Here is a 25,795-nt window from a genome sequence, read left to right as displayed (position 1 = left end):
ACCCTTCTAGTGTTGGTATGTCAGGTGTTTTGACTTCATTATGATCGTTCAGATTAACATTTACATGGTAATTTGATAGCTCTGTTATACTTGCTTTGCATTTATTTTTTAGACTCAAAATGGTGAAAATTACGATTATGCACATCATGCAGATGATTATGAGCGAAAAATTGGTAATTAAAGCTGCAGTGTGGGCTATTTTTAATTTTTCCAGATGATGTGTGTTGTTCAGATGAAGCCCCTTCATCATCTCCAAACTTAAAATTTCTTCTTCTTGAAGCGATGGTTTATTTGGTTGTAAAATTGCTGCTAACGGTTTGCTGGTAAATTTTTCGTTAAATGAGTATGTTTGGTTTTCTATACACACCGTGGAATTATGATATTCTACTGCATATGATCCGGAAAGATGTATACTTTGGCTGTAAATTTTTACTGTACCGTTATATTGGTTTAGTAATATAATGCCAGGTGATATATTTTCTACCGATGGTATGTGCTGATTATTTATTAAAATGCATTCTGCCGGTTTGCTCTTTAGTAGACGAGGGACACAGGTAGTGTTGCTTATGTCTATAATATTTTTGTTATTACATATTTTTATACTATTATATTCTTTACATTTATTCCTTATACCAAATATTTTATTATTCTTACACGCTATTACATTTTCAAATGGAATTTTATTTATATTCCTTTTTATTTTTATTGGTTTTATCATAATTGATTCACGGTATTCCAATAATATATATAATATATAGTAACATAGTTTCATTTGATGCAAGTTTAACATTTGCTAATTCGATAGATTCTTCAATATTATTTAGTGTAAAGTTATTTTTCCCTAGTGTCTATTGTAATATATTTAATTCTTCATTTGACAAAATATAAGAATTAACTATGCCGGCTTTTGCCCAATGTATTACATAGTCTATATTAATTATCTCATCTTTTATTATATTTAATTTATATTTAATTTCAATGGCAATATTATGTTGTATAACTTCATTTGTTTGTACTTCTTTTAAAATTTTATTTGATATTGTAGAAATATTATTTATTCTGTCGAAAATTAATTTATTGATTGTTATTTGTTCGTTATTATTTTCAATTATATTATTAATATGATTTTCTAGTATTATTAAGTCGTCGTGGTCAGGGTTTCCCGCAATCCATTTCCAGACTGTTCCTAATTCGTTAACTGATTTCCTAAATCTCTTTGGTTTTAGTCTATTTAAGTATGTCTGTGTCAGTTTTAGTTCATTAATGAGGATAGGAAGGAGTGGGTTTTCTTCTTTAACTTTAGTTCTAATTGAATTACTTAAATTGTTCAGTGCGTTCTGGTATTCGTCTATGTCCACTTTGTGTATCAGTCGGAATGTTTGAATTTTTACTGGTCCTGTACTAAATGTGGCTAGTTGTGAGTTTGTATAGTCTATTATCCTAAAGTCAGCGTACACCAAATGTACGAAAAATCTGAAAAATTAAAATAAAGAATGATATGTAGCTAAGTCTTGATATTGCTTTTGTGTACTGTTCGTCCTTTTTCTGTGATTACGACACTGGATTTGTCTTCTTTTACAATTTCTTTTCTATATCTTGCTGTTAGTTTCGAGCCTGTTCGTTTATTTATTTTAACATATATTATTTCTCCTGGGGCGTAGGTTTTTATTGGATTTCTAGTTTTATTGTGAATTTCTAAGTCTTTCATCTGTTGTTTTCTTAGTGTCTCGATATTTTCTCGTCTTGAGTTTTCATATTACTGTGGGTCTATTGAAACTCGCCTTCCAAAAAAAGTTTCTATTGGTCTTTTTCTGGTTGTAGAATGTATTGAGTAATTATATTCGTAGGTACAACGATCTAAAAGTTCTTGAAATGAGCGGTGGGTGCGTTCAGTTTGAAGACAACGCATAATTTCAGAAATTGTGGAGTGAAATCTTTCGACTTGTCCATTGACTTTGCTAGCGTAGGGGGGGTGTTTAGAAAATGTTAATACCAAGTTGGTCTTCGACCATAAATTGTATTGAGGCTGAGTTTAAAGATTTTTCATTATCTATGACGAAGGAAAAAAGTATTTGTCGCAAGGGTTCTCTGATATCCTCTATTGCTTTTGATTCTATTAATCTAACTTGGGCGTATTTCGAAAATTTGTCTACTGCGGTAAGTACAAGATTTTTCTCTGTACTGTATATATCAATGTGAACTATTTCTCCAGGATATTGTGGAATAGGGGTTTCAAGTAAATGTGGTTTATTAGGATGACGATCGTATTTGTTTTCTTTACATATTTTGCATTGTTTAATTATTGCTTCTATTTTTGCTTTCATTTTTGGAAAATAATATTTTTGTATGAGTTGTTTTGAATTTTCGTCTCGGTTTCTATGTGCGTGTTTGTGTTCTTTTAATATTGTTTCGTTTTGAATGTCCTCGTTCGTAATGTCATCAACTTTCATCTGAGTATATCGAATTTTATAATTGGAAAAATGGATTGGGTATATTTGTTGAATTATTCCCATTATTTCTTCGGAAGTAAATATGCCATTTATCACCGAAGGGTTTAAGTAACGTTTAAAAAGTGAAATTAGGTTTTCTGAGGAAAATGTTTGTTTAATTATTACAAGTCTATGGTATGTAGGAAATGGTATTTTAAATAGGTAACTATCTTGTCCCCTAAAGAGATCCAAAGTTGGTTTTTGAAAACATTTATGGGTACTTCTACGGCTGGAATTAGATTGTGAGATGAACTGTCATCTGAATGTGTGGCTACTGATAAAGAATTTATTTCGAATGGTCTTGAAAGTGTATCTGCTACTATGTTGGCTTTACCAGGTTCATATCTTAATTCGTAATTATATTCTTCGAGTATGGCTTTCCACCGTTTTAATTTAGAATTATTGTTTTTATTGCTTAAGGCGTATGTGAGAGGTTGGTGGTCTATATGGATTACTACTTTTGCAGTTCCATAGAGATAATTTCTAAAAGTATTTAATGCCCAAATAATAGCAAGCATTTTTTTCTCGTTAACTGCATAATTTTCTTCGGTTTTACTTAATGTCCTAGATATAAAGGTTATGGGTTTTCCATTCTGTTCTAAGACAGCGCCTATGGCATATTTGGAAGCATCTGTTGTTAAATCGAACTCTTTTTTATAATCGGGATATTGTAAAATGACGTCTTTCGATGTCAATGTGTTCTTGATTTTATTGAATGCTGCCTTTGCTTCTTCATTTAATTGTATTTGGATTTTTTTGGGATTTTGCTAGCTTAGCATAATCTTTGATAAATCGTCTACAATAACCAGATAAGCCTAAGAATGATCTTAAGTCTTTGATCGTCTGAGGATAGGGGAAGTTGGCTATTGCTTGTACTTTGGATGGGTTTGTTGAAATTCTATCGGAGGATACTACAAATCTAAGAACTCGACTTGTTTTTTAAAGAATTCGCATTTGTTGGCTTTCACTTTCATGTTTGCTTTTGTAAGGGTGTCAAAAATTGTATCTATATGTTCGGAGTGTTCTTTTTCGTCTTTGCTAAATATAATAATGTCATCTATATATACATAGCATATCCGTCCTATATATTCCCTTAGTATGTCGTCCAATGTCCGTTGGAAAATAGACGGGGCATATTTCCATTGTTCACTGAAAAAGCTGTCTTTTCCACGTCAGATTTGATGGAAACCGCTTTTTAAGTCAATTACAGAGAAAATTCGGTTTTCTCCTAGTTGAGAGAGAACCTCATTTATTTCTGGTATTGGGTACCTATCTGCAATTGTGACTGTATTTAGTTTTCTGTAATCGATAACCAATCGGAACTTTTTTCGCCTGAAGCGTCGTTTTTTTTGGGTACGATCCAGACAGGTGAGTTGTAGGGTGACCTTGATTTTCGGATGATTCCGTCTTCCAATAATTTGTTTACTTGGTCTTCCACCTCTTATTTAAGGCTGGTATGGTATGGGTAAGATTTTGAATATATGGGCGTGTCGGAAATTGTTCGTATCTCTGCTACTACTTTTGTTGTGTATGTCAGTTTTTCGTTCGGTTCTGAGAATAGGTTGCGGTGTTTTCGTGTTAGCTGGCTTATTTCGTCTTTACCTATTGTTGTAGGATGTTCGTCTCGAATATGTATTGTATTAACATTCTGTATACTAAATTGTCTTAGGTAGATTCTTTCTGTGTTTGCTAAGACCATGAAATTTTCTCTTGTGTGTATGACTGCTTTTTTTAGACTGTCGTTTCCTAATATAGCATGGAAAGTCTTAAGTGTTGGTAGTAGAAAGAATTTGAGCCGGCAATTTTCCAAGTTGAAAAGATTTAAAAATGTGTGTTGTGTAATTTTTATTTTTCCTCCAACTGAGTTGGCGAAAAAGGGGTTATCGTTTTCTTTTGCGTTTTTAACTAGACCGGATTGGATATAGTTTTTGTTAGATCCTGTATCCACCAATATGTTAAGTATTTCACCGCTCTTCGTTTTGCATCGAAAATAGGGCAACGAAGAGCTATTCAGTCTAAAAAATGTACATCCGTTAGGTCATATGGTTCTTTGTCTACATTATTGTAAGCTGTTTCCTGACTGTAAGCTGTTTGTTGGGTGTTATCGTATTGGTCATAATGTTGGTCTTCATGGTATGGATCGTAAGTTGTTTCGTCCGTGTCTATATGAAAGTTCCTTTGAGCTTTCGCTGGGGGGTGGTTGATCATGGATGCATTCAATGGTAGTTTGCCAGTTTCTTGGGGCTTAGGGCGGTTCACATAATTTACCGCTCTTGTTCTGACGCTTTCATCCACGTCCATGGGTTGAGGAGGTTTAGGTGGCCTTGGGGAGGATAGTTTGGTTGTTGGTTATATGGATATCTAGAGTGGTTATAGGAGTTTTGTTGTTGGTAGCTATTGTGTGGATTCGAATTTGAATTTTGATATTGCTGGGAGCTATGGGGACTCAAATTTGGTTGGCGATAAGTTTGCTGAGGGTGAGGTATATGGGCTAATTCGGGATAGAATCTTGTTTCGGGAAATCGTGAGTATAATGGTTGTATGTACCTGCCTTGCCATGGGGGGTTGTTGTCTATGAATGAAAGGGTTGAAACTTTGATGTCTGGGGACTGATGGTGCATTTAACACTTGGTTGTTGGCATGGTGTGCTCTAAAGCTTTGGTTTTCCAGCTTTAGACAAAGGTGTAGTGCCTCTGGTAAAGTCTTGGGTTCTTTTATACCCAGAAGCCTCGGGAGGTCACCGGAAAGTCCTTTCACAAAGGTATCCAGGGCCTTGGCACGGTAGTTGTCCGTTAGTAGATGGACTGCCTCCTCGCCAATTTCCATGCATCCTATTTTGATAAGTATTAGGGATAATTGACTATAAACCTTCTGATAAAATTCATTTATAGAGCTCCTCCCCTGAATAAGGCACGTCATTTGATATTCTAGAGTGCCTATGTCGCGTTTATCGGCATAGTGGGTGGTCAGACAACGGGAGATGGCTGTCCAATCCAAGGGGGTGTTATATGATTCTAATGCTATGTCCGCTTTTCCAACAATTTTGTTCCGGATTACATTTAGAATTCCGAAAAATTTTGGGGTGCCCTTTTAGGGTTCATATATCTTTATAATTCGCTCGACACTTTTTTTCCATGAGCTGAACTCAGAGGCGTTTCCTGAGAATTCTCTCAAGGATCGTACGACATCTGGGACTTTATCCATTTTAGCCATATTATTCCTATATTGCTCTTCTATGGTCTGATCTTTTATAATAGTGTTATTGTTATTGCCTAGAGTAGTCCTGACTAGCTCTGGTCCACTGGCTTCTATAGCCTGAAAAACCATAGCTCGTATAATGTTTTTGCCAAGTCTGGGGAAATTTGTTGGGCAGGTGGGGGAGTTGTGTTATTCCCCTAACACGGGTGGTCTTATTAAATTATTTGGATTTGCCATTTTATTTTGTTGTTATTATCTGCTTTTTATTTTTTATAATTAATTTATCCTTTTAGATTTTTGTTTAGTTGATAAATCACTGGAGGGTCCCTTGGGAGGTGAATCGCAGTGTTTTTTTTTTATGTTATAGGCTGGAGGTTCCCCCCGAGGGTGGTGAATCGCAGCCTCAGTAATATTTAATTTTATAGGCTGTACAAGCCAATTTGTTATTTCTAGATTTTAGCTATGAACCTATTTTTCAAAAACTTCCTTTATTAAAAAAAATATTTTTACTACTTATTTTTCTTTGTTTAAATTTTCCACTATTTTCTATTTTTTCACAAAAACTTTTCTTTATTTAAATTTTCCACTTTTCTGACGTATATCTAAATTCCTTCTCTAACTATTTTTATCTCATTAAATTTAGTTAAGAATAGGGTTTATATGGTATAATTAGTACTTATAATCTATTTTCTTACATTAGTAGCAGCTGCATTGTTGATAGATATGCCGGTAAGTGTGCTGATATCCTTTTTTCTTTACGGTACTCGGGAACACTTGCTTACTCCTTGCTGTTTTACTCCGGGTCGGCTGGTGTCGTGCTGTCGTTGGGGCGTCAAGGAAGTTCCACGTTCCTCTTCACGCCACTTTATGCTGATTTTATGTTGTTTTCAACAATTTCTTTGTAGTGTTATTATCTCACTTTTTGTGTGGAGCCGTTTTTATTGTGGCACACTTTTTCAAAGTCTTTCTTTCTTCGGTGCTTTGTGTTTTTTTTTTTTTTTTATGTGGCACTTTTTTTAAAGTCTTTATTTATTTTTGGCAATTTATTATGACAAATTTCTTTTAAAGTCTTTAGTTTGTGGCACTTTATTGTTGCACGTTAAAAAAAAAAGGGTCTTTATTTATTTCTGACACTTTCAACGCTCTTAACACTTTCAACGACTAGACCCCGCCGAGCTTATTTGATTCGGGCGCCAGTTATCGGGCTTTTTGTTATAGCTCCGAAAAAAAATGGTTTTTTATTTTTATTGGGTCCGTATGACCTTCTTTATGTATTAAACTTCTAATTGCAACTGATTTTAGATTGTTTACTTAGTTTACTAGTAAGTTGCATTAGGACAATAGCTTCTGCTTAATTCACTTATCCGCTTGGGGAGATATTAGGGTAATAGGACAGATTTTGTTTGACTTTTGGATTACCCTTCTGCCCATATTTTTGTGCCCTAGACGCTATGAATGCTTGTTGCGATCCTTGTTCTATTAAGACTCTGAGTTTGAACAGTTCTCTTCGGTGTTCGGTGGATACGACTGCAGTCTATACGAATATCCAATTTTGCATTTCGCTGCGTAGCGTTTGAGATTTTTCTCTATGCAATTTTTATGATTTTAGGTTTCGGGATTTGATTTTGATATTAAACCAGTGGTCCTTTTGTACTCTTTTGGTTTGGGCTATGAAATATGCTGTTGTGAAGCATTGAGTGATGTCTTTTATGAAAATGTATGAAGTTGAATTTTCTTTTGCAATTTTTATTAGTGCGGATGTGAGGATGGAGTCATGTGTAGAAGTTCACGCAAGTGAGGAAAGTTCTCTGATCGCCATTCACTTGGGAGTGGCCAGAAACGATTCTTTTACACATGGCTCAAGCAGCTCACTACTTCCGGTCTTTGACCAAGTATCCTCTGGGTAGCCTAAGAACATCCGTTCGAAGGCGAGCTAAAGTGAGAAGGCGAAACATTCCCTACAAGGGTTGTGCGCTGGGCTTGGGACCCGCCACGTAAAAAAACAATACCAATGAAAACGTTGAAACAGCCTCGGATGAGAGACCCCCCTTTTGATGACGACCATGGCAAACGGAATAAGGACTACGATTTGAGGGCATGCACCTGGAATGTCCGGACCCTTAATTGGGAAGGTGCCGCTGCCCAGCTGGTTGCTGTCCTCGCAAAAATAAAGGCTGACATCACCGCCGTCCAAGAAATGCGATGGACGGGACAAGGACAGAGACGAGTAGGTCCTTGTGACATTTACTACAGTGGCCATATAAAGGAGCGCAAGTTTGGTGTTGGATTCGTGGTGAGAGAGAGACTCCGTCGCCGAGTACTATCATTCACTCCGGTGAATGAACGTCTAGCCACAATCCACATCAAAGCGAGGTTCTTCAACATATCGCTGATTTGCGCCCACGCCCCGACGGAAGAGAAGGACGATGTGAACAAAGATGCCTTCTATGAGCGCTTGGAGCGCGCTTATGAGAGCTGCCCCCGCCACGATGTCAAAATCGTGCTTGGCGACTTTAACGCCAGGGTGAGCAAAGAAGGTATATTTGGCACTACGGTCGGTAAATTCAGCCTCCACGACGAAACATCCCCAAATGGGTTGAGGCTGATTGACTTCGCCGTGGCCCGAAATATGGTTATCTGTAGTACTAGATTCCAGCATAAGAAGATTCATCAAGCTACCTGGCTGTCTCCGGATCGAAAAACTACGAACCAGATCGATCATGTTGTGATAGATGGAAGACACGTCTCCCGTGTTTTAGATGTGCGTGCGCTCCGAGGTCCTAACATCGACTCGGACCACTATCTTGTTGCAGCTAAGATTCGCACTCGCCTCTGTGCAGCAAAAAACGCACGCCAACAAACACAAGGAAGGTTCGACGTCGAAAAGCTGCAATTACAACAGACTGCCGAACGATTTTCTACTCGGATTGCACTCCTGCTCTCTGAGAACACTAGTCAACAACTCGGTATAGGGGAACTGTGGGACGGCATTTCAAATTCCTTACGTACAGCTGCAACCGAAACCATTGGTTTTCGGAAAGAGCAAAAGAACAGCTGGTACGACGAGGAGTGCCGTGTCGCAGCGGAGAGAAAACAAGCTGCTTACCTCGCAACGTTACGATCGACCACTACACGTGCGGGATGGGATAGATACCGGGAGTTGAAGAGGGAAGCGAGACGCATTTGCAGACAGAAGAAGAAAGAGGCCGAAATGCGTGAGTACGAAGAGCTTGATAAGCTGGCCGACAGGGGTAATGCTCGAAAATTCTACGAAAAAATGCGGCGGCTTACAGAAGGTTTCAAAACCGGAGCATACTCTTGTAGAACCCCCAAAGAAGATCTAGTCACTGATGCCCAGAGCATAGTTAAATTATGGAGGGAACACATCTCCAGCCTATTGAATGGCAGTGAACGCACAACACCAAGAGAAGGAGAACCCGATTCCCCAATCGATGACGATGGAGCAGACGTTCCATTACCCGACTATGAAGAAGTTCGAATAGCAATTGCCCGCCTCAAGAACAACAAAGCGGCAGGGGCCGACAGACTACCGGCCGAGCTATTCAAACACGGCGGCGAAGAACTAATAGGAAGCATGCATCAGCTTCTTTGTAAAATATGGTCGGACGAGAGCATGCCCAACGATTGGAATTTAAGTGTGCTATGCCCAATCCATAAAAAAGGAGACCCCACAATCTGCGTCAACTACCGTGGGATTAGCCTCCTCAACATCGCATATAAGGTTCTATCGAGCGTATTGTGTGAAAGATTAAAGCCCACCGTCAACAAACTGATTGGACCTTATCAGTGTGGCTTCAGACCTGGAAAATCAACAACTGACCAGATATTCACCATGCGCCAAATCTTGGAAAAGACCCGTGAAAGGAGAATCGACACACACCACCTCTTCGTCGATTTCAAAGCTGCTTTCGACAGTACGAAAAGGAGCTGCCTTTATGCCGCAATGTCTGAATTTGGTATCCCCGCAAAACTAATACGGCTGTGTAAGCTGACTTTGAGCAACACGAAAAGCTCCGTCAGGATCGGGAAGGACCTCTCCGAGCCGTTCGATACCAAACGAGGTTTCAGACAAGGCGACTCCCTATCGTGCGACTTCTTCAACCTGCTCCTGGAGAAAATAGTTCGAGCTGCAGAACTAAACAGAGAAGGTACCATCTTCTATAAGAGTGTACAGCTGTTGGCGTATGCCGACGATATTGATATCATCGGCCTCAACACCCGCGCCGTTAGTTCTGCTTTCTCTAGGCTGGACAAGGAAGCACAGAAAATGGGTCTGGTAGTGAACGAGGGCAAAACGAAATATCTCCTGTCATCAAACAAACAATCGTCGCACTCGCGACTTGGCTCTCACGTCACTGTTGACAGTCATAACTTTGAAGTTGTAGATAATTTCGTCTATTTAGGAACCAGCATTAACACCACTAAAAATGTCAGCCTGGAAATCCAACGCAGGATTGCTCTTGCCAACAGGTGCTACTTCGGACTGAGTAGGCAATTGAAAAGTAAAGTCCTCTCTCGACGAACAAAAGCTAAACTCTATAAGTCGCTCATAATTCCCGTCCTGCTATATGGTGCAGAAGCTTGGGCGATGACAGCAACCGATCAGTCGACGTTACGAGTTTTCGAGAGAAAAATTCTGCGAAAGATTTATGATCCTTTGCGCATTGGCCACGGCGAATATCGCATCCGATGGAACGATGAGCTGTACGAGATATATGACGACATTGACATAGTTCAGCGAATTAAAATACAGCGGCTACGCTGGTTAGGTCATGTTGTCGGAACGGAAACACTCCAATTCTGAAAGTATTCGACGCTGTACCCGCCGGGGGAAGCAGAGGAAGAGGAAGACCTCCACTCCGTTGAAAGGACCAGGTGGAAATGACCTGGCTACGCTTGGAATATCCAATTGGCGCCACGCAGCGAAAAGAAGAAACGACTGGCGCGCTGTTGTTAACTCGGCTATAATCGCGTAAGCGGTGTCTACGCCAATTAAGAAGAAGAAGAAGGATGTGACAACCAAACAGTACACAATTTTTTTGATTTCACGAAATTGTTTCTATCACTAATTTTTAGTTTTTTAACCCTAGAACACACACCCGGGTTCAAATGTATCCACTTTCAACTTTGAAGTGTTGTAACTTTTGAACCGCTATACCTCTATACCGCTAACTTCGGAATATTATTTAGTTTTGAGTTCAAATTCAAAATTTGAACCAGATCGGACCATTGGTTCAGGAGCTACAGCCTTCCAAACGCATTATATACGTAAACACACACCCGGGTCACGTTTGTACCCCAATAGTAAAAATCCTCATAATAATCAAAAAAAAATTTTTGTATATTATTTTTTTATTTAAAAAATTAAAAATATTCATTTCACACATTATATTATTGACTTTTATTATAAAAATTATAAAAATGCATCTTATATCTAAGGAAAATCATGGCAAATAGAGCAATTTGTTGATGTGACCGAATGTTCAAGACACATTGGCTTCTTACATTTGGCGCACAGCTTTCTGGTTTTTCTACGGTGTTTTTCCTCTTGTGCGTAACATAAATAGCAAGATCCGAACACAGGTTTTGGCGTGCGCGCTGCGGCAGATGTTGATACTGCTGTTGACACCGTTGATTCCAACGGTCACTTGAAATATACTTCAATAGCAATTTTAGTCGAAAAATTTCGCGTCACTTGACGATTTATGGCTCTGGCCATAATACACAATGCTTCAGCCAAGCTGCGCAGGATCTGCTTACGCTTGTTGTTTTTTCTCAAAGGCAACATAGGGTTATTCAAATCGTAGACAATGTAGGCTACAAGAGCTGTAATGTCCAACATGTTCAAGAACATCGCTAGTGGCCATCGTTTTGTTTGTCTTTGTGTTGGATATTCCGCAAACATTTGGTCCATTCGATCAACACCACGATTATAATATTCAATTATTTCAGGTTTCCCACTGCCAGCTATTTCAGCATCATTATGCATGGTCGAAAGCAAAATTACTGCATTATTTTTTTTTGGGAACATAAGAGCACATTGTCACATTATTTTTTCCAACGATCGTGAGTTTCCAGGTGAGAAGCAGTTCTGCAACTGGCAAGGTCGTAAACAAATTGTCCATTGAATGTTTCGGCCACTTCCTTGGTATTTGGCAGACAAATCCTTCACCACTCGTTCGCCTTGGTTCGTTTCCCTACCAGTTTCTGTTTGGCCAGTATATATTTGTCCATGCAGTGGATATGCATTTGTGGCATCGCAAATCCACCAAACCTTGACACCATATTTAGCAGGTTTTGACGGTATGTACTGCGTAAACCGTGTGCGTCCACGGTAAAGAAATAATTGTTCATCAATCGTCAAGCATGAGCTGGGCTTGTAATGTGCAGCAAGATTATTGTTAATCATCGTCCACAACTCATTGATCGGTGCTGCTTTATCAGTTAGTAAGCGGGTTGCACGAGTGTTTTTATCGTCAAATCTTAGGAACCGCAATATCGAAAAGAAACGGTTGAATCCCATTGTGGCGCGATATAAAGAATAGTTTTTGACGCTCCATAAATCTCGAACATGTTCTCCATTGCTATGGTTTGCACCAGTCATAAAAAGTATGCCAAAAAATGTATACAGCTCTGTTATTGACACAAGCGTCCATGACTTAGGAGTTGTGTTTGGATGCGCATTTTTGTAAGCATTATAAGTTTCTTTTGCTAACTTATTTGTGTGGCGCATAATTTTATCAGCCATTTCAACGTTCATGAAACATTTGAATGTTTGCTCTATTGACAACATTTCAGTGCATCTAGCTGGTCCAGAACGTTCTCTTATAATATTTTGTCTGAGTACCTGACGACTTACATTTGGTTCTTTCATCCACTCAGTACCATCACGTGCAACAAATTTTTCGGCACCAGCAGGTAATTCATTATTTTCTTCTACTTCTTCATCGTCTCCTTCATCATCCTCATAGTCCGCATAATCAGGTAATACTTCTGCGGCACTTTGCGAAACTTCAGCATCGTCAACAGCAATTTCAATGTGATTGATTCGAATTTCTTCTTCATCTTCTGAGTCAAAGTCATTCGGAGCGTCATCGTTACAAATTTTATCAAATAAAGATTGTATATATGATTCTCGCTGTTCCTCAGTTAGCCTGCATAATAAAAAAAATTAGTATATGTTTACATTGTTGCTTATTTTACATTTTTTACCTTCTATATGCTGCACTGGATAAATATTCGTTTCTTCTTGAAGTCATTTCGTATTCAGTTATTTATAGTTTCAGTTATATTTATTTTCACTTATATTTTCACTTCTTACACTTTTGAGCACCAAAACAATAATGAAAATATCAACAGGCAACATTTATAACAACACCTCTTGTGAAAACAACCCTCTGCATATAAAATACAAAAACCAGTTATACCAGTGTATTTGCTACCTACGTACCCATACCTTATGCGACCTTTTTGCACATATCTTTTGAACCAGGTAGAATATTTCAATGAATGACCAAAATGTGTATTCGTTGTTACTCTACAAGTATATTATTATAAATTATATTATTTTGTTTTGCATTTATCAGGACAACAACAAAAACAAAAGTCCACTGTTGCATGTCCTGACTTTATTTGCCCATATCGCTGGAACCAGTAGGAATATTCGAATGAAACAAAAGACAAAATACTTGTTATATATTAAAATATTCATTTCCAAAAAAAAAATTCATAAAAATCGGTTGAATAAGCATTAAAAAAACCGCAAAATAAGGTCCCGGGTGTGTGTTTACGTGGTATTTTCTGGGTGTGTGTTCTAGGGTTAAACTTCTCGCAAGATATAAGTTTATGCCCTGTAGTGCATTGTTCGCATGACGTTTGCTTTTTCTGCTCGGATGTGAACGATTCTGTTTTGTAAATGCTTTTGTTAATATTGTTGAAGCTTTTATTTGGTCGTGTTTCATGTTTTTAGTTCTGACTTTTTTTCTACCCTTTCCGCTGTTTCATATTGGGTAGTTACAAAGTATTTCATTTGTTTGCACGTTGGGCATTTTTTTCGTGATGAGAGTGATTGCTTCCACGGAAGTAACGATTCTTCTGGTAATGCTGTTGTGCATATATTTACAAAAATTGAGTCCCAGCTGTCTGTGTGGATGTCTGAGTGGAATCTAGTTTTGATGAATTCTTCGCTTGTTTCTTTTTTTAGGCAAGTTTAGTAATCGATACTTGTTTATATATTCTTTCATTTTCCTATCTTGCTTTTATAGATTCCCAAGCAAAATTGCAATTTTCGTAATTAAAAGCGAACTGTTCTACTATGGCGCCTGCTTGACCTTTTGTTATATATCGGAGGTGATAATATTTTTTTGCTTTTGATAGTTCTGGATGGTTGACGTATACGGCTGTAAACATGTCCCAAAAGGACGGACACCTCGAGGTGAAGGCCTGAACTTGTCCTTTGACTGTCTACTTGTGGCCGCTCTGCAGTTTACACAGACGTATTAGTTTTGCGGCGTTAAAGGCAGCTCATTTTTGTGCTGAAAAAAGCAGCTTTGAAATCTACGAAGAGGTGGTGTCTGTCGATTTTCTTTTCATGGGTCTTTTCCAAAATTTGGAGCATGGTGAATATCTGGTCGGTTGTTGATTTTCTAGGCCTAAGGTCACACTGATAAGGTCCAATCACTTTGCTGACGGTGACTTTAATCGTTCACACAATACGCTCGATAGAACATTATATGCAATGTTTAAGAGACTTTCCCCAAGGTAGTTGTCGCAGATTGTAGGGTCTCGTCTTTTGTGGATTAGGCAGAGCACACTTAAATTCCAATCGTTGGGCAGGCTTTCGTCTGACCATATTTTACAAAGAAACTGATGCATGCTCCTTATCAGTTCTTCCCCGCCGTGTGTGAATAGCTCGGCTGGCCCCCGCCGCTTTGTGGTTCTTCAGACGGGTAATTGCTATTCGAACTTCTTAACTTTGCTGTTCTTCAGACGGATAATAGCTATTCGAACTTATTCACCTTCCGTTAGTTGTTTGTGTTTTTAACACTTATGTTGCCAGAGTAAATTCTTACTTTTTGTCTCCTGCCAGTTGAAATTGAGCATAGATGTCACTAACAGTACTAACAACTTACAAAAAAAAATTTTATCCGATTCGAAAAACAAGCGAAGTATAAATAAAAATTCAACTTTCAATTTGATCATAGTAGAATATTTATTTTTTTACTATAATGCACTAAACTTTTCACTGCACTGTACCTTAATTTATTTTAAGCCTTTTATTTCGCTTTTTATGCACTTGTATGTTGTAGAATTGTAAATTTTTTTTTTTCTATATTGCTAATCTGTAGACTCGAATGACCACGTTTGAAATTCTTGAATTTCCACGCACTCACCGGCGAGCCGTGACCTTCAACTTGCGAAAATACGAAACAAAAAAGAATTACAAATGTTATAAACATTTTTCAACTTAGAGAATATAGATGTTCATTAAAATATGTGCATATAAAAAGTAGAACGCAGGAAGAGTGGAACACCGCTTTTTTTCGTCCGAAGGAGTATCGCAAAAGAAGTGTCGATCTCCTTTTTCCGTCCCTTTTGTTTATTTTTTATTGTGGTGTACAATGCAGTGGTATCGTAGTTGGTGTATGATGTGGTTTGTAGGTGATATCGTGGTAAGTGTGGTGAACGTAGCGTGTTAGCGATGTACTATATATGTTAACATGGTAAATGATGTGTGACTGGTATTGTTGCTGTGTTTAGGTGTTCGGTGTTTATATGGCGCTTGGGGATGACATTTTGTGTGGGTTAGGGGACTGAGGCTCACTTAGACAATAAGTTTTGATCCTCTCATATCAGCACCTCTACTGCACACAAAATGGCACTAATTAACCGTTTTTATAAGTCGAAGAAAGCGAAGCTACAACAATGTCTCAAAGGTGAGGAGATTGGCGATCGTGCGTCATCACAACTCATGCACCATTTTAAAGCAATGGTTCTAGGCATCGACGAAGATGTATTTAAGGCTAAGCAGTTGTCCGCTTTACCAAAGGACACTCGCACCATGTTAACGTTGCAAACGAATACAACACAGCAAAATGCAGGGGGTAGTACAGACAGGCTCCACGAGATCCTACAAGGTATGCACGTTTTATCAGTCTCCATTTATATTAACAACACTAATGGCGTAGATATTCACATGGGAGTGGCCAGAAACTATTATTTTACATATGGCTCAAGCAGCTTACGACATCCAGTTTTTGACCACGTATCCTCTGGATAGCCCAAGAATATCTGTTTGAAGGCGAGGTGAAGTGAGAAGACGAAACACTCCCTTCACAGCGTTATGCGCTGGGTTTGGGACCCGCCACGTAAAAAGCAACCACAATGAAAGATTACCAACTGCCTCGGATGAGATAACTCTCTTTTGATGACGACCATGGCAAATGAAATAAGGACTACGATTTGAGGGCATTTACCTGCAACGACCGGTCCTTTAATTGGGAAGATGCCGCTGCCCAGCCGGATGTTGTCCTCACGAAAATAAAGGCTGACATCACCGCCGTCCAAAAAAGGCGATGATCGGGCAAGGACTGAGGCGAGTAGGTCCTTGTGGCATTTAATACAGTGGACATATAAAGGAGCGCAAGTTCGGTGTGGGATTGTGGTGGAAGAGAGGCTCCGTCACCGAGTACTATCATTCAATCCGGTGGATGAATGTCTAGCCACAATCCGCATCAAAGTAAAGTACTTCAACATATCGCTGATTTGCGCCCACGCCCCGATGGAAGAGAAGGACGATGTGACCAAAGATGCCTTCTATGAGCGCTTGGAGTGCACTTTTGAGAACTGTCCCCGTCAGGATGTCAAAATCGTGCATGGCGACTTTAAAGCCAGGGTGAGCAAGGACGGTATCTTTGGCGCAACAGTCGGTAAATTCAGCCTCCACGAGGAAACATCCACAGATGGGTTGAGGCTGATCGACTTCGTAGGGACGAAAAATTGTTATCTGTAATACTAGATTCCAGCACAAAAAAATTATAGGTAAACATATCCGAACGATTTTCTACTCGGCTTGCACTCCTGCTTTCTGAGAGCACTCGTCAACAACTCGGTATAGTGGAACTGTCGGAGAAAAGAGACTGCCTACCTCGCAACGTGATGATCGACCACATCACGTGCGGGATGAGATAGATACCGAGAGTTGAGGAGGGAAGCGAGACGCATTTGCAGACAGAAAAAGAGAGTGGCCAAAATGCGTGAGTATGAAGAACTTGACAAACTGCTGAATGGCAGTGAAAGTACAACGCCAGGAGATGGCGAACCCGATTCCCCAATCGATGACGATGGAGCAGACGTTCTATTGCCCGACCATGAAGAAGTTCGAATAGCAATTAGCAGTCTGAAGAACAACAAAACAGCGGGGGCCGTTGGATCGCCGGTTGAGCTATTCAAACACGGTGGCAAAGACCTGATAAGGAGCATGCATCAGATTTTTTGTAAAGTATGGTCGGACGAAAGCATGCCCAACGATAGGAATTTAATTGTCCTCTGCTCAATTCACAAAAAGGGTGATCCCACAATCTGCGCCAACTACCATGGGATAAGCCTCCCCAACATCGCGTATAAGATTCTATCAAGCGTATTGTGTGAAATATGAAAGCTTACCGTCAACAAACAGATTGGACCTTATCAGTGTGGCCTTAGACCTGAGTTTGGGAGAAGACCGGTGAAAGAAGAGTCGACACACACCACCTCGTCGCTGATTTCAAAGCTGCTATCGATAGCACGAAAAGGAGCTGCCTTTGTGCCACAATGTCTGAATTTGGTATCCCCGCAAACTAGTTCGAATGTGTAAACTGGCTTTGAGCAACACCAAAAGCTCCGTCAGCATCGGGAATGACCTTTCCGAGCCGTTCGGTACCACACGAGGTTTCAGACAAGGCGACTCTCTTTCGTGCGACTTCTTATATTTGCTGCTTGAGAAAATAATTCGAGCTGCAGAACTTAATCGAGCATGTAAAATCTTTCATAAGAGCGTACAGTTGTTGTCATATGCCGATGACTTTGATATTCTGCTTTCTCTAGACTGGGCAAGGAAGCAAAGCATATTGGTATGGCAGTGAAGGAGGGCAAGACAAAATATCTTCTGTCATGAAACAAACAGTCGTCGCACTCGCGACTTGGCTCTCACGTCTCTGTTGACAGTCATAACTTCAAAGTCGTAAATAATTTCGCCTATATTGGAACCAGTATAAACACCACCAAGAATGTCAGACTGGAAATCCAAGAAGGATAACTCTGGCCAACAAGTGCTACTTTGGACTGAGTAGGTAATTGAGAAGTAAAGTCCTCTCCCTACGAACAAAAACTAAACTGTATAAGACAATCATAATTCCAGTCCTGCTATATGGAGAAGCATGGATATCGCATTCGATGGAACGATGAGCTGTGTGAGATGTACGACGATATTCACATAGGTCAAGCAATTTAAAAGACATTGAGTACACCGGTTAGGTCATGTTTTCCGAACGCTATTTGACGCTTCGCTTCCTGATTCTTTCTGAAGATAGCAGAATTAACGGCGTGGTTTTTGAAGCCAATGATGTTAATATCATCTGCGTATGCCACCAGCTGTGCACTATTATCGAAGATGGTAACTTCTCTGTGTAGTTCTGCAGCTAATATTGTTTTCTCCAAGAGCAGATTGATGAAGACATACGAAAGATAGTCGTCTTATCTGAAACCTTGTTTGGTACCGCACGGCTTGGAGAGAGCATTCATGATCCCTACTGAGCTCTTGGTATTCCTCAACGTCAGTTTACGCAGCCGTACTAGTTTTGCAGGGATACCAAATTCAGACATGGCGGCATAAAGACAGCTTCTTTTCGTCCTGTCGAAAGCAGCTTTGATATCGACGAAAAGGTGGGGTGTACCGATTCTGTTTTCACGAGTCTTCCCCAAGATTGGCGCATGGTAAATATCTGGTCGGTTATTGATTTTCCAGGCCCAAGGCCACACTGATAAAGTCCAATCTGTTTGTTGACGGTGGGGTTTAATCTTTCACACAATACGCTTGATAGAATCTTATACGCGAAATTGAGGAGGCTTGTCCCACTTTAGTTGGCGCAGATTGTAGGGTCTCGTATTTTGTGGACTAGGCAGAGTACTCTAATATTCCAATCGTTGGGCATTCTTTCTTCCGACCATATTCCACAAAGTGTAGTGTTTGAATAGCTCGGCCAGAAATCTATAGGCCCCCGCCACTTTGTTGTTCTTCAGACGGATAATTCCTGTTCAAACTTCTTCATGGTCGGGCAATGGAACGTCTGCCCCATCATTATCGCCATCTCCTGATATTATGTTTTCACTGCCATTCGGCTGGCTGGAGAGGTGCTCCCTTCTTAATTCACTATGCACTGGGCATTAGTCACAAGATCACCTCTGGGGGTTCTACAAGTGTATGCTCCGGTCTTGAAACCTTCTGTAAGCCGCCGCATTTGTTCGTAGAATTTTAGAGCAATACCCCTGTCAGCCAGTTTGTCTAGGTCTTTGTACTCACGCATTTCGGCGTGATCTTTCTTTTTTGTCTGAAAAGGGGTCCCGCACGTGTTGTGTTCGATTGTAGCGTTGCAAAGAAAGCAGACTTTCTCCGCTGCGACAAGCACTCCTCATCGTACCAGTTGTTTTTTGCATTTTCCGAAAACCAATAGTTTCGATTTCAGCTGTACGTAAGGAGCTAGGACCTCGAAGCATGTCTTCCGTCTATCTTAGCATGATCGATCTGTTTGGTTGCTTTTCGATCCGGGGACATTTTTGATGCTGGAATCTAGTACTACAGATAACCCTATTTCAGGCCCCGGCGAAGTCGATCAGCCTCAACCTATAAAAAGTAAAGTAAAGAAGTTACATTATACCTCAAATCACTGCGAAAATTTCCTGAGATTACAAAGCCAAATGACGGAACAATATGGAAGAAACACAACACTTTCCATAATATACTTCCTTCAAACGGACCACCGGTGAACAGCAAAGCACCTCGTACCCCACCGGATAAACAAACTGTGAATCGCTCGACCTTTGAACAGCACATGGTATTCGTCACTGTACCTTACAGCTAAAAGCGCTGGAAGATAGCGCCCATTTGGAGACTACCGCAGTCTAAATGCTTTCAAAATTGCTGCCTTAAGGACTTTACCGCAACTCTACAGGGTAACCACATTTTTGCAACTAGAGATTTGGTTCGTGCATTTAATGAAGTACCGGTCACATCATAAGACGTTTCTGAAGCGGCCGTTATAACAACTTTTTGGACAATTTTTATACTCTTGCAACAAAGTTGCTAAGGAGAGTATTATAGTTTTGTTCACATAACGGTGGTTTGTAAGTCCTAAAACTAAAAGAGTCAGATATAGGGTTATATATACCAAAGTGATCAGGGTGACGAGTAGAGTTGAAATCCGGATGTCTGTCTGCCCGTCCGTGCAAGCTGTAACTTGAGTAAAAATTGAGATATCATGATGAAACTTGGCACGCGTATTTCTTGGCTCCATAAGAAGGTTAAGTTCGAAGATAGGGAAAATCGGCCCACTGCCACGCCCACAAAATGGCGAAAACCGAAATCCTATAAAGTGTCATAACTAAGCCATAAATAAAGATATTAAGTGAAATTTAGCACAAAGGATCGCATTAGGGAGGGGCATATTTGGACGTAATTTTTTTGGAAAAGTGGGCGTGGCCCCGCCCCCTACTAAGTTTTTTGTACATATCTCGGAAACTACTACAGCTATGTCAACCAAACTCTATAGTCGTTTCCTTCAGGCATTTCCATATACAGTTCAAAAATGGAAGAAATCGGATAATAACCACGCTCACCTCCCATACAAAGGTTATGTTGAAAATCACTAAAAGTGCGTTAACCGACTAACAAAAAACGTCAGAAACGGTGGGCTGCGATAAAGCCATGCGAGATAACGCCATATGGCTCTATCTGCCATCTAATTGCGAGGTAAAGCCATATGACATTATCACGCTTCGCATTGAGAGATAATGCCATTTTTTTTTGTCAATTGTGAGTTAAAGCTATATGGCCTTATCTCTCACATGATTTTTTTTTTCATTGCGAATGTGCATTTAATTGTTATTCATTGCACCTGGCAACTTTCTTAATCAATGTCATATTGCATATTGTCGAATTGCATATTTTCATAATCCACGTATTTTGTGCTTTGATTAAAATGGAAAGTCAAGAACTAATGATTTTTCCCTTTTACAGAATGCTTACTCCTTCTTGTATGCATATAGAGCAGAAAATATTCCGTAAAAGGGAAAATCAAATGAGAGATAAAGCCATGCGAGATAACGCCATATGGCCTTATCGCTCTTTGAAATTGGAAATAAAGCCATAGAGAAATTTTGACGTGAATATGGCTTTATCTCTCTTTGAATTGAGTGATAAGGCCATATGGCGTTATCTCACATGGCTTTGTCGCACTCTACCGGAAGCTGCACCCAGGCTTTTTTAAAATTGAAAATGGGCGTGGCGTCGCCCACTTATGGACCAAAAACCATATCTTAGGAACTACTCTACCGATTTCAATGAAATTCGGTATATAATATTTTCTTAACACCCTGATGACATGTACGAAATATGTGAAATCGGTTCACAACCACGCCTTCTTCCAATATAACGCTATTTTGAATTGCATCTGATGCCTTTGCTGTATAATATATACTTACATACGTTGGGAACCAATGATGATAGAGAAACCAAGTCAATATGGGTATTCTCTTGCTCTTGCAAAACCCTTACACGGTGCGCGAGGTGCAGATTTTTCCACCTAATGCAACGGCACAACAACAAATACACGCAGAAAAATATTTGCAATGGCTGTAAAATATGTCAGACCAAAACCTATGTTTATTTGCGTTCAATGACACGTAAAAATATAATAGCAACCTTGTTTTAGCTGTCATTTTACATAAAGACATATTTCGCCGTTAAATTGTTGAGGCAGATAAGTTTTAAATAGATTTTATAATTTCTATTTAAATTATAAAGATTTGTTACAGTTTTTTTTTGTTAAAAATGAATGCAAAGGGTGCACCAATTCACAATAGCCATGCACAATAGTCACTTACTGAATTGACCGAATCAGCCGTTTATAATGTATATCACTAGATTCTGCAATGGGTGCTCTCGTGCCCTTGTATATTTCGGTATAGGATTTTTGCAATCTGCAATCTTGCAAGAGCAAGAGAATCCCCCTAATTTGTATGTTAATGAATTGTTGTGAGAGTGCTTTAAAAGTACCGATAACTTGATTAACACTTGAAATATCTTGGCGATACTTTCTACATATGATATAAGAAAGGTCGGTGTTACAGATGGAAGAGATCGGGCTATTGCCACGACAGAAAAATGTACAACGGTCCTCATTAACATGTAGTTTTGAAAATGTTTAAGAAGTGGGCGTTGTCCCTTTACATTACTCAATAGAAGCCGGCATCAATATCGGAGAATTGGCGTGACGCTTCCCACCTTTGGATAAAATTCCACCAATTTCAATAAAATTTTTGGATGCTACGAATACTTTCCATGTAATACAATTCTAAATACCTAACAATATACAAATCAAGCTCCAAAGAATATATCGATATAGACCTTTGCACAAATAGTGTAATTGTCAAAATCGGACCTTTACTGTTCAAGCTTTCAGATACCGAAAATGTTGACCCCAGTGCATATGAACGAAAATAATTAAATTCTTTAACAACATGTTTATTGTAAAGCTTCCAACACCAGAAAGAATTCTCCAGCTTTGTGCTCGGTAACATCTAAACTTAGCCTTTCCTTACTTTTTATTTTTAAAAACTAAGTATGAATTATTTTGAGAGTAATTATCGTTTGTATATTTCTAAGCTAAGCTCTTTGTTCCCACTACACAGATGATTAACAGTAAATTTTGCTCGATGTAGGACTTCAAAACATTCCCATTTACTTAAATATTACAGAAGTTTTTCCTGGAGACCTCTATCTAAGAAAAACTAATTTCTTTCTTGACAAATTTTAACCATTACTGGAATGAAACATCTAATATTTATTTATATATATTTCTTACGTTTTTATGTAAAGTGGGAGCGGAACATTTAGTGGAAGCTGCCAAATTCATGGATGTATTCCTCCTCTCTCGCAAGAAGCTACTGAAAATTTAGTGTCTCCAACTCTTTATATGGAAAGTCCTAGTGAGGTAAAAGGTCAAACATTAAGAAATGAATGTCTTCTACATACAAACTCTCAACTGAAAGTCCATCGGAGCTGTTTTTGTGTGCGATTTATAGCAGAACATACAAAGCTGTTAGAAGACTCCACAAAGGTGAGAATGGCTACTAAGTGTTACAACTACATAAAGTTTATTTTTTTAGGTTAAGGAAGACTGGAAATATGTAGCTATGGTATTAGATCGATTGTTTCTATGGATTTTTACACTAGCCGTTTTAGCAGGGACTGCTGGTATAATACTTCAAGCGCCTACGTTATATGATGATCGGATCCCTATAATTGAGAACAAAAAAATAGATTTTTCCGGCATTTCAGCGGGCCGATGTCGTCCTTCTCAATAGGTTGCAATACGGAAATAATAAAATTATAGTATATAATCATATTTGTGTACAACCAACCATTATCATTTAGCTTTAATTTTAAAAATATTACGTTAAAAGTTCTCTTAATAATTAATAAGAATTGTTGTTAGAATTGTCAAGTCTAAATAAATGGAATTATTTAATTAACTTATCAAATTTTCTATACTAAAACTGTGTAAAACGTCACAATAATTTTAATGGCAGGTATAAAAGTTACCTACTTTTAAAATTGGTAAACAATTTCAAAGTCAACAAAAAAACATACAATATTCTTAACACAAATTACACTGTGTGAAAATTTTTTTGTGCTCTAAAATTTAATAAAACGGTTATTTTTTTATCGAAAGGTCCTGCCGAACAAAAAACTTTAATGGATTTTTTGTAACATATATCAATTTAAAGATATGATAAATTGATGTTCTTATTTGAATTATTATTTTTACAAAAAATATACGTACGAGTATATATATTTACAATATATAAATATTAAATTTTCCTCTTAGACTTAGAATCCTCTTTCATTACAAACCAGCAGTCTGCTAACATTTTTAGATGATTACATCTTTCTTGATAAAGCTCTTCTATCTCATTGCTTTAAATAACATTTTATTCACAAAAAATTCACAAAAATATTATACAAGTCATGTACAATAAGTACGTAGCACGAAATGCAAAAATAAAACTTTCGGGATCCAGTCCTTAACTTGCACCAAAAAATTACCTAATAACGCTCGTTTAAGCTTCTCAGTAGGAACTCTTCTTTGAGATTTAATAATAAATCCTCCATAAACATAAAAAAAACTGGATTTATACACTTGCGGTGGTCACTTTTTTCCATATGATATTATTACCGAAATAATCTGTTAGAATGATCATAAGAACAGTATTATCAGAGAATACATAAGGTAAAATTCAATAAAATATTTAAGAGTTTTGAAATTTTTTTTTAGAATTTCAGATTCATGATATTATTGGGAAGGAGATTATTTATTATTTATTTTTAAAGTTCTATTGTTTAATATACATGTTAACAGGTATTAATAGGCATGCATTTTGTGAGAGTTTACTTTTGACTCTGAATTTATTTGTTGTATGTTCTTCTTTTTATACACTTTCTAAATATAATTTCTTCACTACGTATACATAAACATATGTATTTGTGTATGTGTATTGAGGTACATATGTATAAATATATATTTTTTTACTGTATACTTGAAATAGCAACGCGTGCGGTGTTTGTAATTGCTTACTTAAACTGTGTGTGCTCTAGCAATATCTAACGCATTTTATGAGTTGTTCATTGTGTGCATTTATTTGGTGTACAAGCTTTGTAGTTACTAGTTATATACAAGGTGTGTGTGTAAACACGAATTAAAAAAAACAGAACAAATGGTTTTTTTGGAAAACCGTTGATGGCCGATATGACCGCCAGTATGCCGGTGTAAGCATTTTGAATGACGTTTTCCTTTCATGGGCAAAAGAATTTTTCCGAAAGGAAGAAGTCGCACGGTGCCATATCAAGTGAATACGGGGAATGGTTAATGGTTAAAATGTGATTTTTGGTCAAAAAATCGGTCTTTGGAATGTTGCATTCTGAGCAATTTCTGGTCGTCAGTGAATTTGTGTGGAACAAACCGTACACACACTTTTCGTAAGCCCAAATGTTCGGTCAAAATGCGATAAATCGATGTTTTGGAGATGTTCAATTGCATTCCCATAAATTTCAATAATGATTTCGGCTGATTTTCGATGAATTCACGCATAGTCTCGATTGAATTTCCGGTGATCACGGATTTTCATCTGCTGCGGGATAGGGAATCATCGCCATAAACTTGTTTCATCAATTCAAACGTTTCGGTAAAAGTTTTACCAATTTTAAAACCATATTTAATGTTGGCTTATTGTTCGAAGCTCATTTTCGTACCAATAACACAAACATATATAAGTAGTTGCTTTTATTTGTACAATTTTATGCATGCTATTGTACATGAATTTTGCTGACCTAACGGTTGTACGTATCACATCAACCTAATCGAGTTAGATATAGGGCTATATATGTATATTGAAATCCGGGTAACTGTCTGTCTTACTGTCCGTCCGTGCATGCTTGAACTGAGTAATAATTGAGATATCTTGATGAAACTTGGTATGCGCGTTCCTTTGCAAAAAATAGCACGAAACTTCATAGATATTCAAAACCGTACCATAACTAGGCACTAAATAAAGATATAAAACTCTAATGTGGCACAGCACACTACAGTAGCAAGGGGTATCTGTGAAAAAAATTACAAAAGTGGATGTGGTCCCGCCCACTATAGGTTTATTGTGCACATCAGTGATCTGCAGTGAATACTTGGCTTATGATTATATGTACTCTCAAATTCATGAATCACTCCCATTGTTCACTCATACTTGCTCTCACTAAAAATATTATATTCTCACAATCA

At 38.3% G+C, this 25,795-nt stretch overlaps 2 protein-coding genes across 2 annotated transcripts in view; one reads left to right on the top strand and one right to left on the bottom strand.

Moving 5' to 3' along the window:
• The window catches only part of LOC126764112 (uncharacterized), a 423,412-nt gene that overhangs the window by 244,370 nt on the left and 153,247 nt on the right, over nt 1-25,795 (top strand). The window lies entirely within an intron of this gene.
• On the bottom strand, nt 11,752-12,967 carry LOC126764681 (piggyBac transposable element-derived protein 4-like). The gene is made up of 2 exons (XM_050482335.1): nt 12,921-12,967; nt 11,752-12,862 (listed from the first exon to the last, which is right to left on the bottom strand). Exons 1-2 carry the CDS (start codon nt 12,965-12,967, stop codon nt 11,752-11,754), a joined length of 1,158 nt encoding a protein of 385 aa, XP_050338292.1.

Source organism: Bactrocera neohumeralis, unplaced genomic scaffold (assembly GCF_024586455.1).
Source record: "Bactrocera neohumeralis isolate Rockhampton unplaced genomic scaffold, APGP_CSIRO_Bneo_wtdbg2-racon-allhic-juicebox.fasta_v2 cluster09, whole genome shotgun sequence".
In the NCBI taxonomy this organism is placed as follows: Eukaryota; Metazoa; Arthropoda; class Insecta; order Diptera; family Tephritidae; genus Bactrocera; species Bactrocera neohumeralis.
The sequence above is the reverse complement of the archived record's forward strand: the minus strand, read 5'-3'. Positions and strand labels throughout refer to the sequence as shown.